At 40.0% G+C, this 25,723-nt stretch overlaps 1 protein-coding gene and 1 long non-coding RNA gene across 7 annotated transcripts in view; one reads left to right on the plus strand and one right to left on the minus strand.

Annotated features, from left to right (window-relative positions):
* Nucleotides 1–25,723, plus strand: part of LOC143806871 (uncharacterized) — a 158,391-nt gene that overhangs the window by 73,790 nt on the left and 58,878 nt on the right. The gene's annotated exons all lie outside the window — the stretch shown is intronic.
* LOC143806869 (uncharacterized) overlaps nt 1–25,723 on the minus strand; it is a 43,199-nt gene that overhangs the window by 4,130 nt on the left and 13,346 nt on the right. Inside the window, exons 15-39 of the mRNA XM_077287850.1 lie at nt 25,594–25,663; nt 25,360–25,497; nt 25,049–25,213; nt 24,449–24,543; nt 23,661–23,787; nt 23,206–23,461; nt 22,970–23,025; nt 21,454–21,554; nt 21,072–21,226; nt 20,851–20,989; nt 20,657–20,767; nt 20,366–20,545; nt 19,958–20,197; nt 19,522–19,678; nt 18,633–18,761; nt 17,806–17,950; nt 16,466–16,506; nt 15,778–16,146; nt 7,306–15,381; nt 6,661–6,903; nt 3,063–3,161; nt 1,902–1,942; nt 1,485–1,613; nt 932–1,084; nt 17–145 (exon numbers count right to left, since the gene is read on the minus strand). Coding sequence (XP_077143965.1) covers nt 17–145; nt 932–1,084; nt 1,485–1,613; nt 1,902–1,942; nt 3,063–3,161; nt 6,661–6,903; nt 7,306–15,381; nt 15,778–16,146; nt 16,466–16,506; nt 17,806–17,950; nt 18,633–18,761; nt 19,522–19,678; nt 19,958–20,197; nt 20,366–20,545; nt 20,657–20,767; nt 20,851–20,989; nt 21,072–21,226; nt 21,454–21,554; nt 22,970–23,025; nt 23,206–23,461; nt 23,661–23,787; nt 24,449–24,543; nt 25,049–25,213; nt 25,360–25,497; nt 25,594–25,663 — 11,544 coding nt within the window. The remainder of the gene's footprint in view (nt 1–16; nt 146–931; nt 1,085–1,484; nt 1,614–1,901; nt 1,943–3,062; nt 3,162–6,660; nt 6,904–7,305; nt 15,382–15,777; nt 16,147–16,465; nt 16,507–17,805; nt 17,951–18,632; nt 18,762–19,521; nt 19,679–19,957; nt 20,198–20,365; nt 20,546–20,656; nt 20,768–20,850; nt 20,990–21,071; nt 21,227–21,453; nt 21,555–22,969; nt 23,026–23,205; nt 23,462–23,660; nt 23,788–24,448; nt 24,544–25,048; nt 25,214–25,359; nt 25,498–25,593; nt 25,664–25,723) is intronic.

A 25,723-nucleotide genomic window follows, 5' to 3' on the forward strand; every position in this document is an offset into this window, starting at 1 on the left:
ATGTAAATGATCTTACCTCGGCGCATTTGGAGATGTCCAGCTCTTGGCAAACTTTCTTCACTTTAGTCAAAACAGGTTTACCATCTTCCTCATCACACTCATAATAGCTGCAAGTGCTGCCTTCAGGACGATAAGTGTCTCCAATCTAATAATACAAAAATGTTTGCAATGGGGTAAATACTGGTAAATTAAAACTATCTACTCACTTGGTGTTGGTACTGTATGGCAGCTATTGCTTCTGCGGTGTTACGCGGAGCTATGGGGGCTTTGCCTTGCAGCATTGGTGTTGTGGGGCATCTAGGTCGCTCTCCTTGCTGTTGCAAAATCATTTGGGCGTTGGTTGCCTCATGGCACCTCACATTTAAGGTTAGGGATCCAATAAGAGGCTCTTCATGATATGGCAGTAGGTATCATAAATTCTAATCCTAAAGTTAACTAAGAACCTCGTGATCAGTTTTGTAAATTTTTGCTTAACCACAATAGATACATGTGCATGTTTTGGATTTGCTGTCCAGGTCTCCTTTCTATACTTTTTTCAAAAAAAGATATTAAGAGGTCAATTCACTAAGGTGTTTACGCCAGAAGTCTCAGAAGCTGAACTAAAATATTGGCAGCATCCGTTGGTCAAATTCATGGAAAGTTACGCCACTTTAGTAGAGTAGTTTACACCAGACATGTACTCTAGTCTTCGATTGGGGTATATTTCTGGCAATAACATGCACCAGTTCAGAGAAGAACCTCATTCATTAAGAGGAGTGAGCCTCGTAATGGATTAGGCACATCGTAGTCCATCGAGCCCTTCCACTAAGATTTTCATGCACAACACAGGTCCTAATGAATTAGCCCCCAGATGCTTATAACTTAATAGGACATTCTAGTTATAATTCTTGTTCAGCATACATTCGTTTTAGGCTTGAAATTTTTCACATACCTGGATTAGAATTTGTGAGTCTTCCTCTCCACTTTCTCCCTTTTGGCTAATCTCTGCATTCTCCTCACTCTCTACGTTCTTTTTCTTCATCGTACATTGCTTGGGTACACATTCACCACAGCACTCACCTTCCTTTTCAGCATATTGAAAGCCCTAGATGAAAAAGCCATCAAAGCAAACTTTTAAAGTAAATGTCATCTTTTGAAAGAAATGCAAGAGCAAAATGAAGCTGGAGTACATGGTTGAACTTTTGTGCAAGTTCTCGAAATCAACATATATCTCATATACTGTACATATGCCATTTATTAAACTGGATTTGGGTAAAAATGGGAAAATTGTAGGGGTCCTGACTGTTTATTTCTACTTTAATGGTTGCAGTTATTAATGGCACTTTATGGATGCATTAGTCGCCTTGTGGATTGTTGGATAGTATGGTGGCTGGTACATTGGTTAGAACTGATGGACCTTTTGTCTGAATGTATGGTGTGGAGCCTACTATGCAATGCCAGTCTCTGGTGTGCATATACCATAATAATACAGTATATTTACTCACCTTCTCGCAGGCCTTGTCACATACAAGCTCCTCACATTTTACTGCGTAGAAGCCAGATTCATCTTTTTCACCCTTGGAGCACTCACATTTCTGACAAACATTCTTAGCTTGTGGGATGGTGGATCCAGGCTGCGCAAAAATACAGAATTCAGGTCAACAAAATAGTCTTAATGTTGTGTTACTATTGGCGAACCCTTACGGAGTGATTTTAGGCTGCATTTATACCAGTTTCCAAGCTCAGACACTTGTACAAGTCACCCACAAAGACCAAATTTTGGTTAAAAGTAAAATAAATAAATGTCCTGGAAACATAAAAATGTGAACAATGCCCAGCTTAGGTCTTCAACACTATGCAGAATTGTTCCCAGAACATTAATAGAAAAATATAGTTGTTGTACGTTTTTGATGTATGCAAACCTTATAAATGGTATTGTCTGCTACACAGACATCATCAGGTTCTGGAAAGGAAAAAAATAAAGATTGTTCAAATAAATTATCTCCCATATTTTCCAAATTCAGCAAAAAGTAAATAGAACCCTATCATATTGCATAATTTGCACTTATAGATTTTGCAATATTAAAAGGAGCATTTCATCATACAAAATACAGGACATTTTGTACTGTATTGTCCATACTTTTCACAATTTGAACTTCGAAGTGTAGGTATTAAAAAAAAAATGTTGCAACATGGAAATCACCAGAAAGTAGGCTTTCTGCCACTAATTTATAACATTCCTAATATTTAAAAGTTAACTGTACTTTCAAGTAACTTTTTATATCTGTAATGTCTGTCATGCATATATGTACATGAGGAATAACTCTATTTCTGCCCATTATAAGACTTGTATTTCCAACAATTTTCCCCTGTGTAGGCTCTATGTCGAAATTTGCAATTGACTCTGAGTTAGTGGGAGGAGACTAGTTTTTATAATGTCTCACATACACAGCACACAGAGACAGGTTCCTGCTCATCTTCTGTGGAAAGCAGACAGACTGAAGCAGTAGCAGCATGAGGGAAATTATGCAGCAATACTGAATGAACTGTTTATAGGTCAATTCAGCTCTGGGGTGAAATAAAAACTTGTTGGAAAGCTCAGCACAATCTGCCTATGTCTCCCTCTGCCTGTTTCATCACTCTGCTCCTCATCCCTCTTGTCCTGTCCATAGAGTATGGTAGAAAATGTAACTTGACATCACAGTGAGCTAGCAATCAATTTTTTCTGAGCAAAACTGAGATGAGCTGATTTTTTAGAGTGAATTTTGAGCTCAAGAAGTAAGCGCAGAGGCAGAAGTGGCTCATAAGTGGAGAAAGAAGCAGAGTAAGATATATTATAAAGTTGCTTATATCCACCCTTACTATTGGTTTATGCAACATTTGTTGAAAGTGCAGTTCCCATTTATGCAGAAAAATAAATTTCTTGCACTCTTGTTAAACTTTCAATGTAGCGGCAGAGGCTTTTTAAACTCTGCCAACATGCCCTGTGTAGTAAATGGAGTTAATATCTAATTTTATCTAAAATTTTAGTCATGTTTTTACTGTCTTTCATGATAAATAGTAAAAAGTAAAATAGTACTTACCACATGAGATACTGGCACAACAAGCACCAGGAGGCATATGCGACACCACACGATATCCTGTACCACAGTTTGGCATTAGACATTCACAAGGTCCACATGCTACAAAGGATACAAACATGTTCTCAATACACGTTTAGATAGAAGTTAGCATTTAGAGGTTTTTTACAGCTATCTTAGTGTCTTAATTTCTTAGTGTCAAATTTATTAGGCACCGTTGATCACATGGAATGAAATTTCTAGTGTTTTTTACTTTTTATGAAGACTTTGCCTAAATCTATGGTGAGGACTATTAATACAAAGGTTCTACTTTACAAGGAAAGTGTTAGCATTTTTAACCAGATCATGTCCTAAATAACACACTCATCTAAGCCACTATATTCAGGAACAGTAATTTGAAACAAATAAAATAAATGTGTCTTCCTAATTCATTTTGATTTCATAACATCTTCTCCCGACTGGTTGTGATGCTGTATTTGGTCAAAATAGCCAGAGTAGTGATTTGCAGAATCTAATAATAATAAAAATAATAATATTTTTATCTGCAGGTCAACCCAATATCTGCAGGTTAATAGAGTTTTTGATGATGTCAGGTTACCCTTAAGGCTAACATTACTTCAGGCGCTCTATTCCTGGACAAATTGAGGGGCCTAACCAGGAGAACACTATTACGACAAGCACTATGGCTAGCAGTAACATATGGACGCTGTGGCTGGGATTTTTACATTGGCACTGTGGATGATACTTGTATTGTGGATTTACATATTATTTAGTCTTCTTATGAGAAGATACAAGTTATCAGCTGGAATAAAATTAATTAAATTCTGGTTAACGCTATATATTTCTTTGCAGTGTGTGACATTGATAGGAGGGACCCAACGTACCAAATTTTATTTAAGCACATACAACCCATAGTCATTTCATTTGTCTGTGAGCCTACAGAATTTTACCATGCATTAAAATTTCAATTCATGGTGGTATTCAGGTAATTATTATTATTATTATTATTTATTATTAAAGCGCCATTTTTTCCATGGCGCTTTACATGTGAGGAGGGGTGTACATAATAAAAACAAGTACAATAATCTTGAACAATACAAGTCACAACTGGAACAGGAGGAGAGAGGACCCTGCCCGCGAGGGCTTACAATCTACAAGGGATGGGTGAGGATACAGTAGGTGAGGATAGAGCTGGTCATGCAGTGGTTTGGTCGATCGGTGGTTACTGCAGGTTGTAGGCTTGTCGGAAGAGGTGGGTCTTCAGGTTCTATTTGAAGGTTTCTATAGTAGGCGAGAGTCTGATATGTTGTGGTAGAGAGTTCCAGAGTAGGGGGGATACACGAGAGAAATCTTGTATGCGATTGTGTGAAGAGGAGATAAGAGGGGAGTAGAGAAGGAGATCTTGTGAGGATCGGAGGTTGCGTGCAGGAAAGTACCGGGAGACGAGGTCACAGATGTATGGAGGTGACAGGTTGTGGATGGCTTTGTATGTCATGGTTAGGCTTTTGTACTGGAGTCTCTGGGTAATGGGGAGCCAGTGAAGGGATTGACAGAGGGGAGAGGCCGGGGAATAGCAGGGGGACGGGTGGATTAGTCGGGCAGCAGAGTTTAGAATAGATTGGAGGGGTGCGAGAGTGTTAGAGGGGAGGCCACAGAGCAGGAGGTTACAATAGTCGAGGCGGGAGATGATGAGGGCATGGACTAGGGTTTTTGCAGATTCTTGGTTTAGGAATGTACGGATCCATGAAATATTTTTGAGTTGGAGGCGGCAGGAAGTGGAAAGGGTTTGGATATGTTGTTTGAAGGAGAGATCAGTGTCAAGGATTACCCCAAGACAGCGGGCTTGTGGGACTGGGGAGAGTGGGCAGCCGTTTACTGTAATGGATAGGATCGTTGGGGAGGTCATGTGAGATGGGGGAAAGATGATGAATTCTGGTTTGTCCATGTTAAGTTTTAGAAATCTAGCGGAGAAGAAGGATGAAATAGCGGATAGACATTGAGGGATTCTGGTTAGAAGGGTGGTGATATCTGGTCCAGAGATGTAGATCTGTGTGTCATCAGCATAGAGATGATACTGAAAGCCGTGAGATTCTATTAGCTGTCCCAGGCCAAAGGTGTAAATGGAGAAGAGCAGGGGCCCTAGAACTGAACCTTGCAGGACTCTGACAGATAGGGGGCGAGGTGAGGAGGTGGTGTGTGAGTGGGAGACGCTGAATGTCCGGTAAGTTAGGTATGACGAGATCCAGGATAGGGCCAAATCTGTGATGCCAAGGGATGAGAGGGTCTGCAGCAATAGGGAATGGTCCACTGTGTCAAAGGCAGAGGACAGGTCCAGGAGGAGGAGGATAGAGTAGTGCCGCTTGCTCTTGGCGGTTAATAGGTCATTGGTGACCTTAGTTAGGGCAGTTTCAGTGGAGTGGTGTGACCGGAAGCCAGATTGAAAGCGGTCGAAGAGGGAGCAGGAAGATAGATGGGAGGACAGTTCAAGATGGACGTGTTGTTCCATTAGTTTTGAGGCATAGGGGAGAAGTGATATAGGGCGATAGCTAGATACAGAGGATGGATCAAGAGAGGGCTTTTTGAGGGTAGGTGTGATTGAGGCATGTTTAAAGCTTGAGGGGAAAACACCAGTTGTTAGTGATAGGTTGAAGAGAGGGGTTAGGGTTGGGATGAAGACTGTGGCGAGGTTTGGGATGAAGTGGGATGGGATCGGATCAAGTGCACAGGTGGTGAGATGCGATCTTGAGAGTAGAGTGGAGAGTCTGTCTTCTGTAATGGTGGAGAAGATGGTTTTGGAGGTGGAGGGCTGGGTAGTTGGGAGGAAGGGTTCTGGAGGTTGTCGACTAAAACTGTCTCTGATGTTCTCAATCTTCTGCTTGAAAAATGAGGCAAAGTCTTCAGCAGAGATGAGTGGGGAGGGAGGAGGCACTGGGGGGCAGAGGAGAGAATTGAAGGTGTTGAATAACTGTTTGGGGTTGTGAGACAGGGAGGATATGAGAGATGAGAAGTAGGTTTGTTTTGCTGTGGCGAGTGTGGTCTTGAAAGTAGTGAGGGACTGTTTAAATGCGATGAAGTGCTCGTTGGAGTGGGATCTTTTCCATCTCCGCTCTGCAGCCCTGGAAGCTCGCCTCAGTTCTTTGGTAAGGCGGGTGTGCCAGGGCTGTCTGTTGATTTTGCGAGCTTTGGTATGTGTGAAAGGGGCAAGAGATTCCAAAGCTACAGCTATTGTGGTGTTGTATAGAGCGGCGGCGTCATCCGCATTGTGTAGGGAGCTTATGTCTGTGAGAAGGAGGAGGGATTCAGAGAGTGAGTGTAGATCAAGGTGTTTAAGATTTCTGCGAGGGTGTGCAAGTTTGTGGGGTGGGGATTGTAGACAAGGAGTGGAGAGGGAAGAGAATGTGAGTAGGTTGTGGTCAGAAAGAGGAAGAGGTGAGTTAGAGAGCTTAGATAGGGAGCAGAGGCGGGAGAAGATGAGATCCAGTGTGTGACCATCTTTGTGAGTGGCTCTAGAAGACCATTGAGCAAGGCCAAAGGAGGAAGTGAGAGATAGAAGTTTAGTGGCCGCTGAGAGGTAATGTCAGGTTATTAGGTTTGTACTTACTGGATTCTGTTGATGTTTCAGGTTCATAAGTTGTACCACTTGAATGAGTAGGAGGTCTCCTGCTTGGTCTAGTCATTGAAGGTTTAGTACTGCTGACATCCTTTATTGAAGTCAAATCTCCTGAGGTGGGTTCAGGTTCTTTTGTGGAACATTCCCCTAAAGACCATTCCACATCACATTCGCTGCTACAAACTGCGTGGAATTCACAGCCTTCATGATCTTTTATTTTGTAAATATGTTCACCTTAAAGATATGAATTGTAAAGCATTTAGATTGTAAAAAGTGCAAACACATTACATTTAATTTTTCTAGCTTTACTATGTAGGTAGACCTAAAAAAGGATGGATATAAATTAAAGTGGTGTTTCCAGTAGGCTATAAATATCGACCTATGCAGAAAGCGGTCTTGAAAAGACAATTTGTAAAGAGATACTGTTCTAGTGCGAATAAAAGGCAAAAAATGGATGGTAGATTGCTGAATTTTCCAGATTAACCCAGGTCTAGATGTTAAATTGGATAATTTTACCACGCACTAAATGTAAATTAATAAAGTGAAATAAAAAAGTAAACAGCAATCCTAAATTTCATTATGTATAGAAACAAATAAAAACAAATACTTTACGGCAATTAAAATATTCAATCTCACCTGGATAATATATTTCATCGTTCACTTTGCAGAAACAGCCTGTTGTGCTGTGAGGTTGTGAAGTTGAGGTTTCAGATGTGTGTTCTGATGAATCAGTTGTTGTAAAAACTTCTGAGATACCACTGGTTGTTGAAGCAACTGTGGTGGGATGAGCTGTTGTACCAGAGGTTGATTTCTCAGCTGATGAGGTTTGAACAGGTGTTGTGCCTGTAGATGGTTGTTCACCAGTTGTAGACTGTTCTTCAGAGGTTGGTCTCTCAGATGAGGTTTGACCAGGTGTCGTGCCTTTGGTTGGTTGCTCACCAGCTGTTGAATGCTCGCCAGAGGTTGGTCTCTCGGATGAGGTTTGACCAGGTGTCGTGCCTTTGGTTGGTTGCTCACCAGTTGTAGACTGTTCTCCAGAGGTTGGTCTCTCAGATGAGGTTTGACTAGGTGTCGTGCCTTTGGTTGGTTGCTCACCAGTTGTTGAATGCTCACCAGAGGTTGGTCTCTCAGATGAGGTTTGACCAGGTGTCGTGCCTTTGGTTGGTTGCTCACCAGTTGTTAAATGCTCAGCAGAGGTTGGTCTCTCTGATGAGGTTTGACCAGGTGTCGTGCCTTTGGTTGGTTGCTCACCAGTTGTTGACTGTTCTCCAGAGGTTGGTCTTTCAGATGAGGTTTGACCAGGTGTCGTGCCTTTGTTTGGTTGCTCACCAGTTGTTGAATGCTCAGCAGAGGTTGGTCTCTCAGATGAGGTTTGACTAGGTGTTGTGCCTTTGGTTGGTTGCTCACCAGCTGTTGAATGCTCACCAGAGGTTGGTCTCTCAGATGAGGTCTGACCAGGTGTCGTGCCTTTGGTTGGTTGCTCACCAGTTGTTGACTGTTCTCCAGAGGTTGGTCTCTCAGATGAGGTTTGACCAGGTGTGGTGCCTTTGGTTGGTTGCTCACCAGTTGTTGACTGTTCACCAGAGGTTGGCCTCTCAGATGATGCTTGACCAGGTGTCGTGCCTTTGGTTGGTTGCTCACCAGTTGTTGAATGCTCACCAGAGGTTGGTCTCTCAGATGAAGTTTGACCAGGTGTCGAGCCTTTGGTTGGTTGCTCACCAGTTGTTGAATACTCAGCAGAGGTTGGTCTCTCAGATGAGGTTTGACCAGGTGTCGTGCCTTTGGTTGGTTGCTCACCAGCTGTTGAATGCTCACCAGAGGTTGGTCTCTCAGATGAGGTTTGACCAGGTGTGGTGCCTTTGGTTGGTTGCTCACCAGTTGTTGACTGTTCACCAGAGGTTGGTCTCTCAGATGAGGCTTGACCAGGTGTCGTGCCTTTGGTTGGTTGTTCATCAGTTGTTGAATGCTCACCAGAGGTTGGTCTCTCAGATGAGGTTTGACCAGGAGTGGTGTCTTTGGTTGGTTGCTCACCAGTTGTTGAATGCTCACCAGAGGTTGGTCTCTCAGATGAGGTTTGACCAGGTGTCGTGCCTTTGGTTGGTTGCTCACCAGTTGTTGACTGTTCTCCAGAGGTTGGTCTCTCAGATGAGGTTTGACCAGGTGTGGTGCCTTTGGTTGGTTGCTCACCAGTTGTTGACTGTTCACCAGAGGTTGGTCTCTCAGATGAGGCTTGACCAGGTGTCGTGCCTTTGGTTGGTTGCTCACCAGTTGTTGAATGCTCACCAGAGGTTGGTCTCTCAGATGAAGTTTGACCAGGAGTGGTGCCTTTGGTTGGTTGCTCACCAGTTGTTGAATGCTCACCAGAGGTTGGTCTCTCAGATGAGGTTTGACCAGGTGTCGAGCCTTTGGTTGGTTCCTCGCCAGTTGTTGACTGCTCACCAGAGGTTGGTCTCTCAGATGAGGTTTGACCAGGTGTCGTGCCTTTGGTTGGTTGTTCACCAGTTGTTGACTGTTCTCCAGAGGTTGGTCTCTCAGATGAAGTTTGACCAGGAGTGGTGCCTTTGGTTGGTTGCTCACCAGTTGAATGCTCACCAGAGGTTGGTCTCTCAGATGAGGTTTGACCAGGTGTCGTGCCTTTGGTTGGTTGCTCACTAGTTGTTGACTGTTCTCCAGAGGTTGGTCTCTCAGATGAAGTTTGACCAGGAGTGGTGCCTTTGGTTGGTTGCTCACCAGTTGAATGCTCACCAGAGGTTGGTCTCTCAGATGAGGCTTGACCAGGTGTCGTGCCTTTGGTTGGTTGCTCACCAGTTGTTGAATGCTCACCAGAGGTTGGTCTCTCAGATGAAGATTGACCAGGAGTGGTGCCTTTGGTTGGTTGCTCACCAGTTGTTGAATGCTCACCAGAGGTTGGTCTCTCAGATGAAGTTTGACCAGGTGTCGAGCCTTTGGTTGGTTCCTCGCCAGTTGTTGACTGCTCACCAGAGGTTGGTCTCTCAGATGAGGTTTGACCTGGTGTCGTGCCTTTGGTTGGTTGCTCACCAGTTGTTGACTGTTCTCCAGAGGTTGGTCTCTCAGATGAGGCTTGACCAGGTGTTGGGCCTTTGGTTGGTTGCTCACCAGTTGTTGACTGTTCTCCAGAGGTTGGTCTCTCAGATGAAGTTTGACCAGGAGTGGTGCCTTTGGTTGGTTGCTCACCAGTTGTTGAATGCTCACCAGAGGTTGGTCTCTCAGATGAGGTTTGACCAGGCGTCGTGCCTTTGGTTGGTTGCTCACCAGTTGTTGACTGTTCACCAGAGGTTGGTCTCTCAGATGAGGCTTGACCAGGTGTCGTGCCTTTGGTTAGTTGCTCACCAGTTGTTGAATGCTCACCAGAGGTTGGTCTCTCAGATGAAGTTTGACCAGGAGTGGTGCCTTTGGTTGGTTGCTCACCAGTTGTTGAATGCTCACCAGAGGTTGGTCTCTCAGATGAGGTTTGACCAGGTGTCGAGCCTTTGGTTGGTTCCTCACCAGTTGTTGACTGCTCACCAGAGGTTGGTCTCTCAGATGAGGTTTGACCAGGTGTCGTGCCTTTGGTTGGTTGTTCACCAGTTGTTGACTGTTCACCAGAGGTTGGTTTCTCAGATGAGGCTTGACCAGGTGTGGTGCCTTTGGTTGGTTGCTCACCAGTTGTTGACTGTTCACCAGAGGTTGGTCTCTCAGATGAGACTTGACCAGGTGTCGTGCCTTTGATTGGTTGCTCACCAGTTGTTGAATGCTCACCAGAGGTTGGTCTCTCAGATGAGGTTTGACCAGGAGTGGTGCCTTTGGTTGGTTGCTCACCAGTTGTTGACTGCTCACCAGAGGTTGGTCTCTCAGATGAGGTTTGACCAGGTGATGTGCCTTTGGTTGGTTGCTCACCAGTTGTTGAATGCTCAGCAGAGGTTGGTCTCTCAGATGAGGTTTGACCAGGTGTTGCGACTTTGGTTGGTTGCTCACCAGTTGTTGAATGCTCACCAGATGTTGGTCTGTCAGATGAAGTTTGACCAGGTGTTGTGCCTTTCGTTGGTTGCTCACCAGTTGTTGACTGTTCTCCAGAGGTTGGTCTCTCAGATGAGGTTTGACCAGGTGTCGTGCCTTTGGTTGGTTGCTCACCAGTCGTTGAATGCTCAGCAGAGGTTGGTCTCTCAGATGAGGTTTGACCTGGTGTCGTACCTTTGGTTGGTTGCTCACCAGTTGTTGAATGCTCAGCAGAGGTTGGTCTCTCAGATGAGGTTTGACCAGGTGTCGAGCCTTTGGTTGGTTGCTCACCAGTTGTTGAATGCTCACCAGAGGTTGGTCTCTCAGATGAGGCTTGACCAGGTGTCGTGCCTTTGGTTGGTTGCTCACCAGTTGTGGAATGCTCAGCAGAGGTTGGTCTCTCAGATGAGGTTTGACCAGGTGTCGTGCCTTTGGTTGGTTGCTCACCAGTTGTTGACTGTTCTCCAGAGGTTGGTCTCTCAGATGAGGTTTGACCAGGTGTTGTGCCTTTGGTTGGTTGCTCACCAGTTGTGGAATGCTCACCAGAGGTTGGTCTCTCAGATGAGGTTTGACCAGGTGTCGTGCCTTTGGTTGGTTGCTCACCAGTTGTTGACTGTTCTCCAGAGGTTGGTCTCTCAGAAGATGAGGGTTGACTAGTTGTTGGTCCTATAGATTGTTGTTCCTCAGCAGTTGGTTTCTCAGAGGAAGAGGTTTGACTCGATGTTGTGACTATGGTTGGTTGTTCTTCAGAGGTTGGTCTCTCAGGTGCTGAGGTTTGAACAGGTGTTGTACCTTTGTTTGGATGTTCACCAGTTGTTGGTCTCTCAGAAGATGAGGTTTGACCAGTTGTTTTGACTGTAATTGGTTGTTCACCACTTGTTGGCTGTTTAACAGTTGTTGGTCTCTCAGATGATGGGGTTTGGCCAGATGTTGTGACTGTGGTTGGTTTTTCACCAGATGTTTGTCCTTCAGAAGGAGAGGTCTGACCAGGTGTTGTGCCTATTATTGGTTGCTCTCCAGTTGTTGGTCTCTGAGAAGATGTTGGCTGACCTGGTGTAGATTCACCAGAACTGTGTGATGCAGCTTCTGTTACTGATGTTGTTAAGGGACTTTCTGTAACTTTACTAGATGAGGGTGAAGTAGGGTAAGGTGTTGGTTTTTCGCAAGATTCAATAAACTTTTTGGAACAGCACTCAATTCTGATTTCATAGTCAAGACACTGTTTTATTTCTCCTGATTGCTCATTGTTTTTACAAACCAATCCTTCTTTTAAATTACATGTTGCCTTTTGTCCAATTTTTTCATAACTTGAATATGGATGTTGAGCAGCTTTGCATTCAATTTCATTTTCAACTTCTTCATTTTTACAAACTTCAGTTCCCAGAGATCTCAACTTTTCAGAATTTTCAACGTCTTCACCACTGATGTCTGGTGAAGGTTTACCTGTGTTAAGCCAGTCTGTCCAGCGACATTCACTCTGTCTGAATTTCTCACAGCTGGTAGACGTAGTAGTGGCTGGAGAAGTAGTTTCTGTTTTTGTTGTAGAAGATGTTGTTGGAGTGGATGAAACACCTGTGCTACTGGTTGGAGATTTTGTATCACTAGGAGATGGAGATTCAGTGCTAACTGATGGTGTAGACTTTTCTGATGTAAATTCAGTTTTGCTTGTTGAGCTTGTTGTAGCTAATGTAGTTTTGGGTGTTTCTTTATCGCAGACCTCTGCACAACATTCAAACCGTATTCTATAATTATAGCATTTTTCTTTCTTTTTCTGGTCTTTATTCAAACAGCTCAATCCATTTTTCAGGTCACAAATCATTCTTTGTTGATTGCCTGATACTACTTCACCTTCTTTATTGATAGCCTCACATTCAATGTTGTGCTCAGCTTCATGTTGATCGCAAATCTGAAGTCCTTTAGCTTTTATATCTTCAGCATTTTCTGCATCTCCTCCATCACTTTTTGAACTCGGAGAACTGTTGTCATACCATGATGTCCAGCGGCATTCCATTTTTTTTATGCAACTTGTTGTTGGTGATGTTATGGCAGGTGTCACTTCAGATGAGGCAGAACTTGGAGAAGAGGGTACTTCAGTATTACTGTGTGATGTAGTTTCAGAGGAAGTGCCAGGTACTTTAGTGACAGTAACTGATGTTGAATGTGGTAAAGTTTCTGATGAAGGCTGGGTCACAGAAACAGTTGTTGTTACTCTTGTGACTTCAGTAGATGAAGGTGTTGTGGATTCGCCGCAAGTTTTCACAAAGTTCTCAGAACAGCATTCATATCTTATACTGTAGTCATGGCAGATTTCTCCAGACTGATCTTGATTCTTACATTTCAAGCCATCTTTCACATTACAAGTAGTTTTTTGGGCTAGATATTGTTCTGATGCTGTTTCAGAATGTTGTTCATCTTTACACTCAATTTGATTTTGAACTTCACCCTGCTTACAAATTTCCTGTCCTACAGATTTTATTTTATCAGAATTTTCATTTTCTTCACCATTAAATTCTATAGATGGCTTATTTTCATTATACCACTGAGTCCACCTACATTCAAGTGCTCTTTCATTGTTACAGTCCTTTAGAGAAGTCAAAGTAGGTTCAGTAAATGAGCTTGTGGTAGCACTAGATGATTGAGTTGTTACAGGGCTTGATTTGGTGGACGTTACATCTGATTCACAATATGATTCACAGCACATAACTCTCATTCTGTAATTATGACACTTTTCTTCTTTTTTCTGATCTTTATTCTTGCAAGTTAATCCACTTTTCAGGGCACAGGTTAGAAATTGTTGATTATTAGCAATTGTTTCTCCTTCTTGATCTATAGCGTCACATTCTATGTTATGTTCGACTTCTTCATTTTTACATATCTCATATCCTTTTGATTTGACAATTTCTGGACTTTCACTGTCTCCACCATCAATTTGATCTGTAGGCTTATTTATATCATACCAAGAAGTCCAGCGGCATTCCATTTTGTATATGCATGTTGCTGTTGTTGATGTGGTTGTAACTTCAGATGACGTTGATGTTGAAGGAGGGGATGTGCTTTCTGATCTGGAAGATATATCAGGCTTTTCGGTAGATGATATACCTGTAGACCCAGGTTCAGGTGGTGTTGTGGTAGATATCCCATGAGTTGTAATTTCACCAGGAATAGTTGTAGGTTCAGTAATTTCAGTTGTTGATATTGTAGGTGTTGGCACATCTTCACAAACTTCTTCACAACACAAAACCCTTACCCTGTAGTTATGACATTTTATTTTGCTTACTTGGTCTCTGTTTTTACAACTAACGCCATCCTTCAAACTGCAATTAAATTTTTGATTATTATTACTAATGGGTACACCTTTATTGTCTATTGCTTCACATTCAACTTTGTCTTCAACTTCCCCGGTTTTACAAACTTCCCTGCCCTCAGACTTAATCATTGGTATGCTTTCAGCATCTCCACCATCACTTTTTAGGTTAGGCATATTATCGTCAAACCATTCAGTCCAGAGACATTCCATCTTATATACACAGAGAGTTGGTAGTGATGGTGTGACTTCAATAGATGGTTTTTCAGTTGTTAATGGTGTGGAAGGTGTTGATGATGGAGGTCTTGTAGAAACTTGTGAAGGTTCTGATTCTGGACTAGTTGTCCCTTGAGTTGTCGTTTCACTACTGGTGGTTGCTGGTTCTGTAGTTTCAGTTGTTATTACTTCAGGAGTTTCGCAAACTTTTTGACAACATTCTATTCGCATTTGATAGTTATAACACTTTACTTTATTACTTTGATCTCTGTTATTACATTTTAGCCCATCTTTCAGATCACAACTGAATATTTGATTGTTATTAGCAATAGCAAGTCCTTTTTCATTTATAGCTTCACATTCAATTTTGTTTTCAACTTCCTGATTTGTGCAAACTTTATAACCTTTACTTTTAATGTCATCGATTTTTTCAGTATCTCCTCCATCACTTTTGGTATTACGTTCATTAATATCATACCATGGAGTCCAACGACATTCCATCTTGTACACACAACTTGTTGTTGGAGAGGGTGTAGGAGTCTTTGTGGTCTCTTCTGATTTGGATGTTTTATCAGTCACTGGGCTAGATGTCTCAGGTGTACCTGATGATGTGGTTGATGGAAATTTTGAGGTTTCTGGCTGTTGTGGGGTTGTTTCACCACTTGTTCTAGGTGTTGATGTTTCTGGAGGAGTCATTTCAGATGATGTTGCTGTGTCAGTTGGATGGGATGTTTTAGAAGAAGTAACACTTGTACTGGGGGTTTGTGATGTTACCTGAACAGGCGAAGATGTTGGCTGTTCTTTAGTTGCGGGAGATGAATGTTCTATTGAAACAGAACTTGTCGGAGATGATGTCTGTTCTGTACTTGTTGATGAAGATGTAGCTGTGCATTCGCTGTATTTACAACATTCTATCCTCATTTCATAATTGTAGCACATTTTTTGATTTTTGCTATTAAGGCAAATTAGGCCAGTTCTTCGACTGCAAGTTACATCCTGTCCTAAGTCTTTAAGGTCTATGCCAGGGTAATCTTTTGCTCTGCATTGCACATTCCTTGGACTTTTACACAGTTTGTGACCTTGGCTCTCAATATCCGTAAAACGTTCAAAATCTCCTTCATTATTTTCTGGTTTGCCTACATCATACCACTCTGACCAAGTACAATCATGTGCTTCAACACAAGCAGTGGGTGAAACTGAAAAATATGATAAAAAGTGGGAGAACCAATTACAATTAAATATATCCAGATATGGTAAATATAATGAGAAAATATTTGCTACATTTCCTAAGATCTTTTAAACAGTGCAAGATGGATAAATTAAAAGATACTGCACTATGGAAAGGTTACAGTACATGCAAACAATACAGATTGGGTAAATAAATATATCTTCGCATAGTAGAAAGCAATACACATCAATCACTTCTACAGTTTATATAAGGCTTAACTATGGATTCAAAGCAAAATTTGTTTATCGTTTCTATGCCAATTTTGCAAGTAATAAAACTAACTTAAAAAAACAGTGTGTATCAACAAGAGAGCAGAATTTATGTTGAAAGTAATATAAAGCATTAATTTCCATAGACAAAATACCTGTTGGTAATTCTTTTGAAGTATTAGAATCACCAGTGGAAGAAGGTGGAGTCTCAGAACTGGCAGTGGAAGTAACTGGTAGCTCTGTGCTTTTTCCACCACTTGTAGCATCAGGTGATGATTCTGATGGTGTCGAAGATGAAGTGGAACCTTCTTGAGGAGTTGATGGTGTTGATTGCCCTTCGTGTGTACTTGATGAAGTGAAGTCAAATGTTGTTTTTGGAGCTACAGTAGTTGGGCAAATGCCAATCATCCTTTCTATTGTTGAATTTTCTGAGCATATGGCATTTAAACAGCCACCAATTCCATCAGCTGTGTAGTAAACTACATCACCAGGGAGAAACTCTTTGCCTTGGTATTCGCAGCAAGCTTGTTTTTTAAAAAATAAAATAAAATAAATATAAATATTATGTTCATGTCCTTCAGCAACTACATCAAAAATTGTGTACCGAGTAATAAATTTAGCCTCTTTCGGCTGGATGTAATAACTCAAAAATGCAGACATATATCTCTACAACTTTCCAAGATGAGTAGGCTGGGTAATTAAATAGAACATTAATTCATATGTCAGCAGGATCATTTTATTCTTTCATGTTAGAAAATGTAACATTATAAAAAAATATATAGGTGAACGTATATGCAAAATATAGTGTATGTTACTTAGAGCATTTTGTGTCATACATCATACCTGGCGCTTGGGTACACTCTTTTCCATCTTTCGTGCATGTGCTATAAAAAAACACATGTATTACTATAGGCGTGTTACATGCTTAGGTATTGTGATTGCTATGGTAAGCTCACATGTTCATATTAGAAGACCATGAAGAGCATGAAGATCATGAAAGATGCACTGGTGTTCTTGAGACAACCCTTCGTTGAAAATGTTTTGTGTGATTTTAATGCCTTTTTTAATGGGTGCACGGTTGACACAAGAAAACCTTATTATAACCAATAACTTTTGGTTAAAATGCAGCTGTTTTTAACTTATCAAACAATCTAGTGATTTCTGCACCTGATAGAGCTTCTTATAATTCTGCTCACACAATAGTTACAACTAGAGATGATCAAATTTGCCATGATCCAAATTTGACAAATTTTGCAAATTTCACAAGGAAATTTAAATTGTAGATAAGTTATTCTCTAAGAATTCAATGTTCCCAATTATGCTCTTTTCAGACCCCAGAGCATAATATACATAAGATGTAGGAAAAAAATAAATATAATACTCACCTAACCACTCACCTTTCACGTTGCCTTGGCAGCCAAAAGTCCACTCCTGCGCATCTCTTCTTTTTCCTATTCTCTTGTGGCCCAAATATGGCTCAGACATCCTGTTGTGCCCTCACTTGGGAGACGCAAGTCAAAAAGTTGTGATGTCCAAAGCCTAGTTGAGTCGTAAATTCCAGGCTACAGTAAAGAGGCTGAAGAAAAAGGCTCAAGACATGGTAATGGCAAAAGAAGAGATACGGAGGACCAGATGGTGGGCTGCAGGGTCGACAAAGCAGGTGATCAGTGAGATGAGTAATATTTCTTTATTTAAACCATTTGCTAGACCTCTAAGGTTCAGTAAATCGGCAGTCACAGCTGGATGCAATTTTTTAGAATTCACATTGAGTGAAAAGCAGAAAAAAAATCTGCATTTTAAAGAATATGGATTTTTTCCAAAAAAATTGATGAGAATTCAATTCCACGCAAACAAATTTGGTCATCTCTAGTTATTTTTTTTTTTTTATAGTTAGTGTAGTCATATACTAATGATTCATAACACATGTACCCAAAATCCAGATAAAGAAGCAAAGATTTTGAAGCTGCCTTCCGTTTAACGTACATACAAGACTTGGGAACCCAATGGTGTCACCATTGAGCTTAGGCTGTTTCAGAGAGAAATCTGTTAATTTCAGCTATGAAATGTAACTGTTATAAATTCTCTTATTTGTAATCAGATGTTCTATCAAAGATCAGACGTAGAACCAAATATTTATGCATATATTTATTGATATACAATTATACAGGCGTTAATACCCTTACCAAACTGAACATCTAGTTGAACCTGGCATCTTTGATCCTGGTTTATACTCCTCTCCATATTCATCATAACAGTTACATGATGCAACACATTGCATTGACTCTTCATTAAAGAATGGTCTATCTTCAGGACATGTAGGGTAGCAACCTGCAAGGAAAAGGTAATATAGGTGTAATAAAACATAAGCATGTTATGCTTATTCTGCTACATAATAAATTATTGGTAAATAGATACATGAAACTAACTTTATTTTTTTCTTAGCCACAGTTTGTCAGCACAATGTTGGAACTCATTAACCAGTGACCAACATAAGATATTTAATAAGACATACAAACTTTAGGTAATAATAGATTCAATTAAAACATTTTTAAACTGCAAGTTTTCATACGCGTGGACCTTTTTTCATGACTCTAAGGGTCTTCTCTTAAAAAAAAAAATCTGCAGTATGCCACATTCAAAAGGGCACATGAACATTAATATTTTTGAGGGAACATTTTTTCTATTCCCCAAATATTTCTTTGCATTTATTGCATTATTTGTGGTAAGGTTCATGTTTTGCAAGTATTGCTGAGAATAATATAGACGAATTTCTCGACATTCAATTGCCCACTTGTCAATTTAAGGGAAGAATCAGGAGACCATATAATTCAGACCTGGATCGCAACGCAATGCTCGGACTGTCCAGTGGCTCCCCCGAGCAGAGCGTGACAGCTGCATAGGAATACATGCTGTCACGTTCGGGTCGGATGAGCCACTGGCCAGTCCGAGCATTACGTTATGATCCTTATCCGAGTTATACCACCATCATTGAACTGAATGATACACTTACCTTCCAAACCATTGAGTTTGTTATAGCAAACACCAGTTGGATTCATACAAGTCTTCATGCACGGAGCACCACATGCTTGGTAGTGCCATTCACAATGTCCTTGTTGGTTGTAGAAATCACAAAATACAGCTGTAGAGTGTGGAAATAATAAAGCAATTTTAGTTGGTGCACAGTATTCGAAAAAGGAAGCAGTAATGAAAATAAATTGCATTTGTATACTGTATCGTTTTCCCGGCATCTATTTAATCAATGGAAACTAAAAATCTCTTACCACAAGCATCAACCAATCCAATTATCTTAATTTCTATTTTGCATATACAGTTGTTTTAAGGGGGTTGGTCGTCATTGGTAAAACTATTCTGATTTTTTTTCCCAGAATCAGTGACACTTTTTATAGGGTGAGTCAAGTAAGCCAGCTAAGCTTCATATACTTTAATGAGGAATAAGCAGCAATACTTGACAATATTCATGGTCAAGACTAGTTCTGCAAAAATCTTTATAGACAGATAACTGTTCTATGATATAAATAAAATAATAATAATAATAATAATAATGATTGTTATTATTATTATTATTTATTCATAATAATAATAATAGTTTTTTATATAACAGTAATAATAATTAGGGTTGAGCGACTTTTACTTTTTTAGGATCGAGTCGGGTTTCGTGAAACCCAACATTCTCAAAAGTCGGATCGTCTGAAATCGGCCGATTATTGTGAAAAGTCGGGGGGCCGACTGAAACACGAAATCCAATGCAAGTCAATGGGGAAACACGAAACCCGACTTTGCCAAAAGTCGGCGACTTATGAAATTGACCGATCCGTTTCACTCAACCCTAATAATAATAATAAAATAAATAAAATATTTGATGCTGTCATATCACTTACGGCAAATATTTGGAGTTCTCCAATGAATACACTGTCCGGCCTCACTACAAGCCTGGGCATAAGCTGCTACAGCAGTACAGAAGCAGTCACAGTCTCCACCACTGTCACAAGCACAAGCGTCGTTGACGCAAGCTTCATAGTACTTCACAGGGTCCACCTGATTACAGAAAATAACCAGAAAATTATGAATTGTGTAAGAAAACCTCATTATTTTTTAAGGTTTATTTTGGACAAGATTTTGGTTTGTGTGTACAAGGTAAAAAAAAAATTAAAACAGTTAAGTAGAAAAACAAAAATACTAAAAATTAAGTGCACCAAATTTTTTAACTATAAAAAAGTTCACAAGGTAAAAAAAAAAACAAAAGCAGTTAAATAGAAACACAAAAATACATATTAAGTACACCAAATTTTTTAACTTAAAAAAAAAAGTTCTTACCAGACCATGACAAGAAGCAAATGCCCCACTAGTGATGATGCCACATTGTTTTTGGGACCATGCTTTTCTGTATGGGTTGGAAGCACATGTATCTTTTATTTCCACAGCATCTGGGCATGTCGGATAAAGTTTCCAGCTGTTACCAAATTCAGCAATATCTCCAACTACGGACTGACTTCTGGTTATATAGTCATTGGCAGAGTTCCCATCATAGTCACCACAGAGACCACAAACTTTTCTCTGGAAAAAAAGGAAGGAGTAATATGACATTATTTGGTTTTATGGAATTAGTGAACAGTGTATTAGTTTGCTATTCCAAAAAGACCAAGCTAAGACTTCAAATAATAAAAATAAATCTTATTGTATAGTTTTGGAATTAAAGTACTTTACTATGAGTTATATCTTCACCTCAAATGTTGTATCCAGCTTAATAAATATAGAGGTTTTCTTGTCCCAAATCAAAGATAAACCATGTACTGTGTCGACCACAAGGTAGATGCCCATCTGCCGAACTTTGAAGGGTACATATTTTCCAGAATCTCTCTTAACCACATCAAACTTCTGATTATCAAGTATTAGCTCGTAGTTCTAGAAATGAAAAGGAAAGAGGAACATTTTTTGTAATAAAAAAAAATAACTAAATAAAATTAAGAATGTGGGTAGTTACTACATATTATTTTTGAATAATAAAACACTTACGCCAAGGAAAAGTCTGAGGGATTTAGAGCATGTGGTGCCTTGTGAACCGCAAGGAACATTTTCTGTGAGGACTCGGAAAGTACCTTCATTAGGATCGTTAGAACAATAATCCTAGAAATAAACAGAGAAATAAATTGTGAGACAGCAGTGTGATTATTATATTTGCAACCAAAAAAGACTTATAAAACATGTACCTGAACCAAGGTATAAGCGCAATTTCCATTGAAGCGATATCTTCTGCTATCAAAAGTAAGGTAGTGTCCATCTCCGTACACGGCACAAGTCCCCAGGCATGTATCTGTGGTACACTCCCAATTTTTGTTCTTACAGGTACTGTACAATAAGGTCACAATTAGATAAAAATAACCAGTAAGAAGTCTAAAAAACAAAGCCACCATGGTCTTGATTATCTTACCAAGTGTTACATTTGACCTGGACTGTTTCTCCTGGTGCATAGTAATCATTATTGAGTCGACAAGGACAGTCTTCTTCAGGAATACATATGTCTCTTTCATCATCAAGAACCAGTCCTTCAGGACATACACAGCCAGATACACAACCAGAGCTATACTATAAAATATTAAGAAAAAAACTGATCAAACAAACTGGAACCTTATGGGGTTGAGCTGTATCTCATATATATATAGCATGAAAAAGAATAATGATTCTTCTCAAGAAGTAGACAATGATGGTAGGACCCAAACTGATCATGCATTGGCAGCTCATCCTCAAGATAGTCCACCATTTTTTTAGCCACCAAAAACCTTTTTATACATAAGAAATTCATAGCAACTTACACAGTCGTTTTCAAAGGTTGAACAGCTTTTCTGACACTCGGAGCCTTTAGCACCTGTGGTGGCATTGTCACAGTTGAAGTAGACCATCGGGTGTTCACATTCTGAGGAAAGAAATATATTGTTATGGTACACAGATGAATGACTTCACTTATCTAGAAATCTAGAATAATAGAATATTGAGAGGCTGAGCAATAACAAAGAGTAATTAATATGTATTATTAACAGATACAAGAAAATAATGAAAATAAGAATAGAATCAATACTGGTAATCGGATTATTAAATAATACATGAAAGCCTTTAAAGAGTATCCATCATTTTCATCTTTTCATAAATCAATAATACACATGAAAATTGGAAATTTTTTATAATATCTTATCAGAAAAAAACGCTTCTTTCTTCTCCTGGACTGATTTTTTTTTAAATTATGCTTTGCTTATATCGCGCCATCATATTCCACAGCACTTTACAGACATTATCATCACTGTCCCCACTGGACTCACAATCTATAATCCCTATCAGTATGTCTTTGGAATGTGCGAGAAAACCGGAGAACCTGGAGGAAACCCACGCAAACACGGGGAGAACATACAAACTCCTTGTACTGATCATTTATTCTCAAAATTCTCAATTTCTGGGTAACATCTGTCTATAGTGGATATAGATGTTCTCATTTGCTGAAATAGATGATAGTAAATGTTAATAAAGTTCTATGGAGAGCTGTAGCTAATGTTTCAGGAGAACTTGCAGCTCTTCCCTCCTCCATCAACCCCCATAGAATTTTAAAACCACCAACTGTCATCATCTTCGATCCTATTAATGGGAAAGTCTGTCTTCACTGAATATAGATTTTTCACTTTTTACCCATAAATTGACAATACATGATCAGTCCAAGAGGAGAAAGAAGCTGATTTTTCTTACAAGAAATATTACAAAGTTGTGTATTTTATGGTATACTGTTGATTTACAACATTAAAATTAAAATGATGGCTACTCTGTAGAAAGGATTGGTGTATTGCGTTATGTTTCTTCTCTATAATAAAATAATTACTAAAGCAAAGGATCAAATCTCTAAGCAGATGCTGTTGGCCTTATCTTATTTTAGGGTATTAGCATTTGGTATCCTGTGCTATCCTTGCCACTTAAAGGAGTTGTCCGGTCAAAACCGATAAGTCTGCAGTCACTCTGTGTAACTGCAGACTTATGAATCCCCTCGGCGCTTGCACTGTGAGCTGCTGGGATTTGCCGGTTTCAGACCCATAACCGAAGGGTATGTATGAGTTATACATGCCTCCGTCCAGTGGGTGCAGCTTTGCTCTCCATATAATTGTACGGAGCAAGGCCACGCCCTCTAGTTGGACCACGACCACTGGTGTGACTGCAGACTTATCAGTTTTGACCGGACAACCCCTTGAAGACCTGATTAAAACCCAAGTAAAACCACATAGAAAATTTGTATAGAGCATTTCTGATACGTACTAAAACAATTCATACAGAAGCCAAAAAATCTTATGTTACCTTTTTGCACCACACCATTTACGCCCATACATTCCAGTTTTCCGTTTGTGCAGGTGCTGCGAAAATGGTGACAAAACAATTAACAACTTCTATTAACAATGATGCTCCAGAATTTATGAAAATACAATTAATATGTAACAAAATGTCTTGTGATCTCACATTAGGTAAATGAAAGTGGTAAGATTAAATGCTGGTTCCTTCTACTCTAGGGTTTGAATTTGAGAGTAAGATCTTACCACATTGCCCCATTTTCATGAAAGGTTTCTCCAGGTGACATGGCAGTTCCCTTATAGTAACAAGGACAAAGTGCAGGGAGAACGCAATCCCCATTGTCAGTTCGGTATGTTCCATCTTCACAAATGCAACCATCAACAGTGCCAAAATCAAATTCACAGGTGACATCGGGCTCACTGAGAGAACGGCAGCTAGGTATGCAAGTACTGACAGAGTAGCTGTAGGTATGACCAGGCTGGCAGGTGGTTGTGTATGAGTCTAAAAGTAAAGAATACAATAAAAAATATTATAATTGTTTAGTAATATTTGAATATATTAATGTTTCTAAATATCTTTTTTTATAAGGACTATGAGAAGAGATTTGTAAAATATATATATATATATATATATATATATATATATATATATATATATATATATATATATACAGTATGTTGTACTACTTTGTAAAACTTACGGCACATATTTGTTCTCCATCCACGTAAGTCAACTCCTTGCCTGGAACAGGCGGTAACATAGGATGAGAGAGCAGTGCACATACAGTCTTCTTTTTTATCACAGTTGCAGGCATCAAACATACAGCTCTGTTGAGAGAGTCCATAAATTATTATGAAAATTATAATGTAACTGTAGATGTGAATTTCTGTCTTTGGCCGGAGTCACACTAGAGAGGAATACGGACGAGTGCTATGTGAGAAAACATCGCATAGCACAAGGACCAATGTTAATCTATGGGACAACTCACATCATCCGTTTTTTTCTCGGACGTATTATACGCGCGGAGGAAATCGCAGCCGAGACTCGCCAATACAAGTCTATGTGTGCGAGTAAAAATGGAGAACACACAGACCATCAGTGTGAATTGCGAAAAAAAGACACACATTTTCCTCATTTCAGCCCATTGAGCCATTAAATTCAATGGGGAAAAGCACTGAGAAATACGCATGTCATACAGATGCCTTATGGATGACATACGGATACATAGATGCGAGGAAATCGCATCATCGCATTGCATATGGATTACATACGGATCACTGTTGGAGACCATTTGTGCGATTCTCGTCCATGAAAAACGGACCGATTTTTTATACATTATGTGTGACTCCGGCCTTCTGAGGATTTCCGGCTACTGAAGTAGTTACTTTGATGCTTTTTTAATGGGTTACTGTCATTATTTTAAAAAAATGATTAACTTATTGTGATTTCTAATCTAGAATTATTACGTTAAAAAATTTTTTGTTTTACCTTATGATAGGCTTCGGGGTCAACAGTCTTGTGGCAGCTGGCAAAGGGTCCATCAGTGGCCAGCAGAACATCGCAATGGTGGGATGCATATTGTTCTAAAAACAAAATGTGCAGTCCATTTAGTTAGTGAGACGTACCTGAAAAGTCTTCACTCAATGGATACCAAATACACATTCAATCATAGTGTTGATTGTATCATCATTTTCTAGAACAATTGTCAATTGTGTTGCTGTATTATGCCATTAGTAGGGATGAGAGGACCCGTGGATGTTTTGGTTTTTCAGGTTTGAGCTAATTTAAGTCCAAAATTCAGTTCAGGTACCAGAGCTCTACCTGTACTTGAACCCGAACCCCATAGAAGTCAATAGGAACCTGAAATTTAGTGCTGTAAAATGGTCGTAGTAAGGGCTGGGTAGCTGCAAAAGTCTCATTCTCTTTTCAGCACCCAAATTCCAAACACTAAAAGGGAATACCATGAGAAGTCCATGTTCGGAGTTCAGCACTGGAGACTAGGTGTCTAGTACAAACCCTGAACTTTACATTTCAGGTTAGCTTATTTGAAGTTATTAGTATTTCCTTAAAGTATTTGTAGTCACTCACCATTTTGACCCATAAGGGCACAAGGATCTTCAAAGTTGTTTCTTACATTTGGACAGTCACCCTGAGACTTCCACATGTTACCAAATGATGATCCAGTTCCTTCTATAACTCCAGCAGGAGATTTGAAATCATCAGCTTGAATGTCATTGAAATTGCCACAAAGACCTGCAAAGACATCAGTTTGCTTAAAAAACAGTTATGAAGTTATTCTACCAGGTGGACATCATGGAATAGTCAACCAAACATTAATAATGACTTTACAATCTATGTTCATCTTGGTCATGGCACAAAAGAAACAAAAGTGGTCTTACCGCAAGTTTGGTTCTTGTGTTTTGGATCAAGTGATGTATAAACTTGCATGTTGGGCGTCAGTTGAGTTTTAATCTGAAGGCCAATGCCAGTTTGTATGATGATGTAAAAGGATGTTGGTTTGAAGATAGTAACAGATGCTGTGAAAACAAAAGAAATGTACATTATAGAGAATGACAAATGGCAGCTTTCAGTTGACCCATAGAATGACCCACAGCTTTACCTATCCTACATACCGGTTGAGACAGGCAGTGAGGTGTAGACAGAGTTAATATATACACTGCCGCATTTCTTCACATGGATTATCTGAATAGGATGATTACATATAGAGTTATATTCTGAATAAAATTGCAATAAAGTCTACAT

The sequence above is a fragment of the Ranitomeya variabilis genome, chromosome 2, assembly GCF_051348905.1.
Source record: "Ranitomeya variabilis isolate aRanVar5 chromosome 2, aRanVar5.hap1, whole genome shotgun sequence".
NCBI lineage: Eukaryota > Metazoa > Chordata > Amphibia > Anura > Dendrobatidae > Ranitomeya > Ranitomeya variabilis.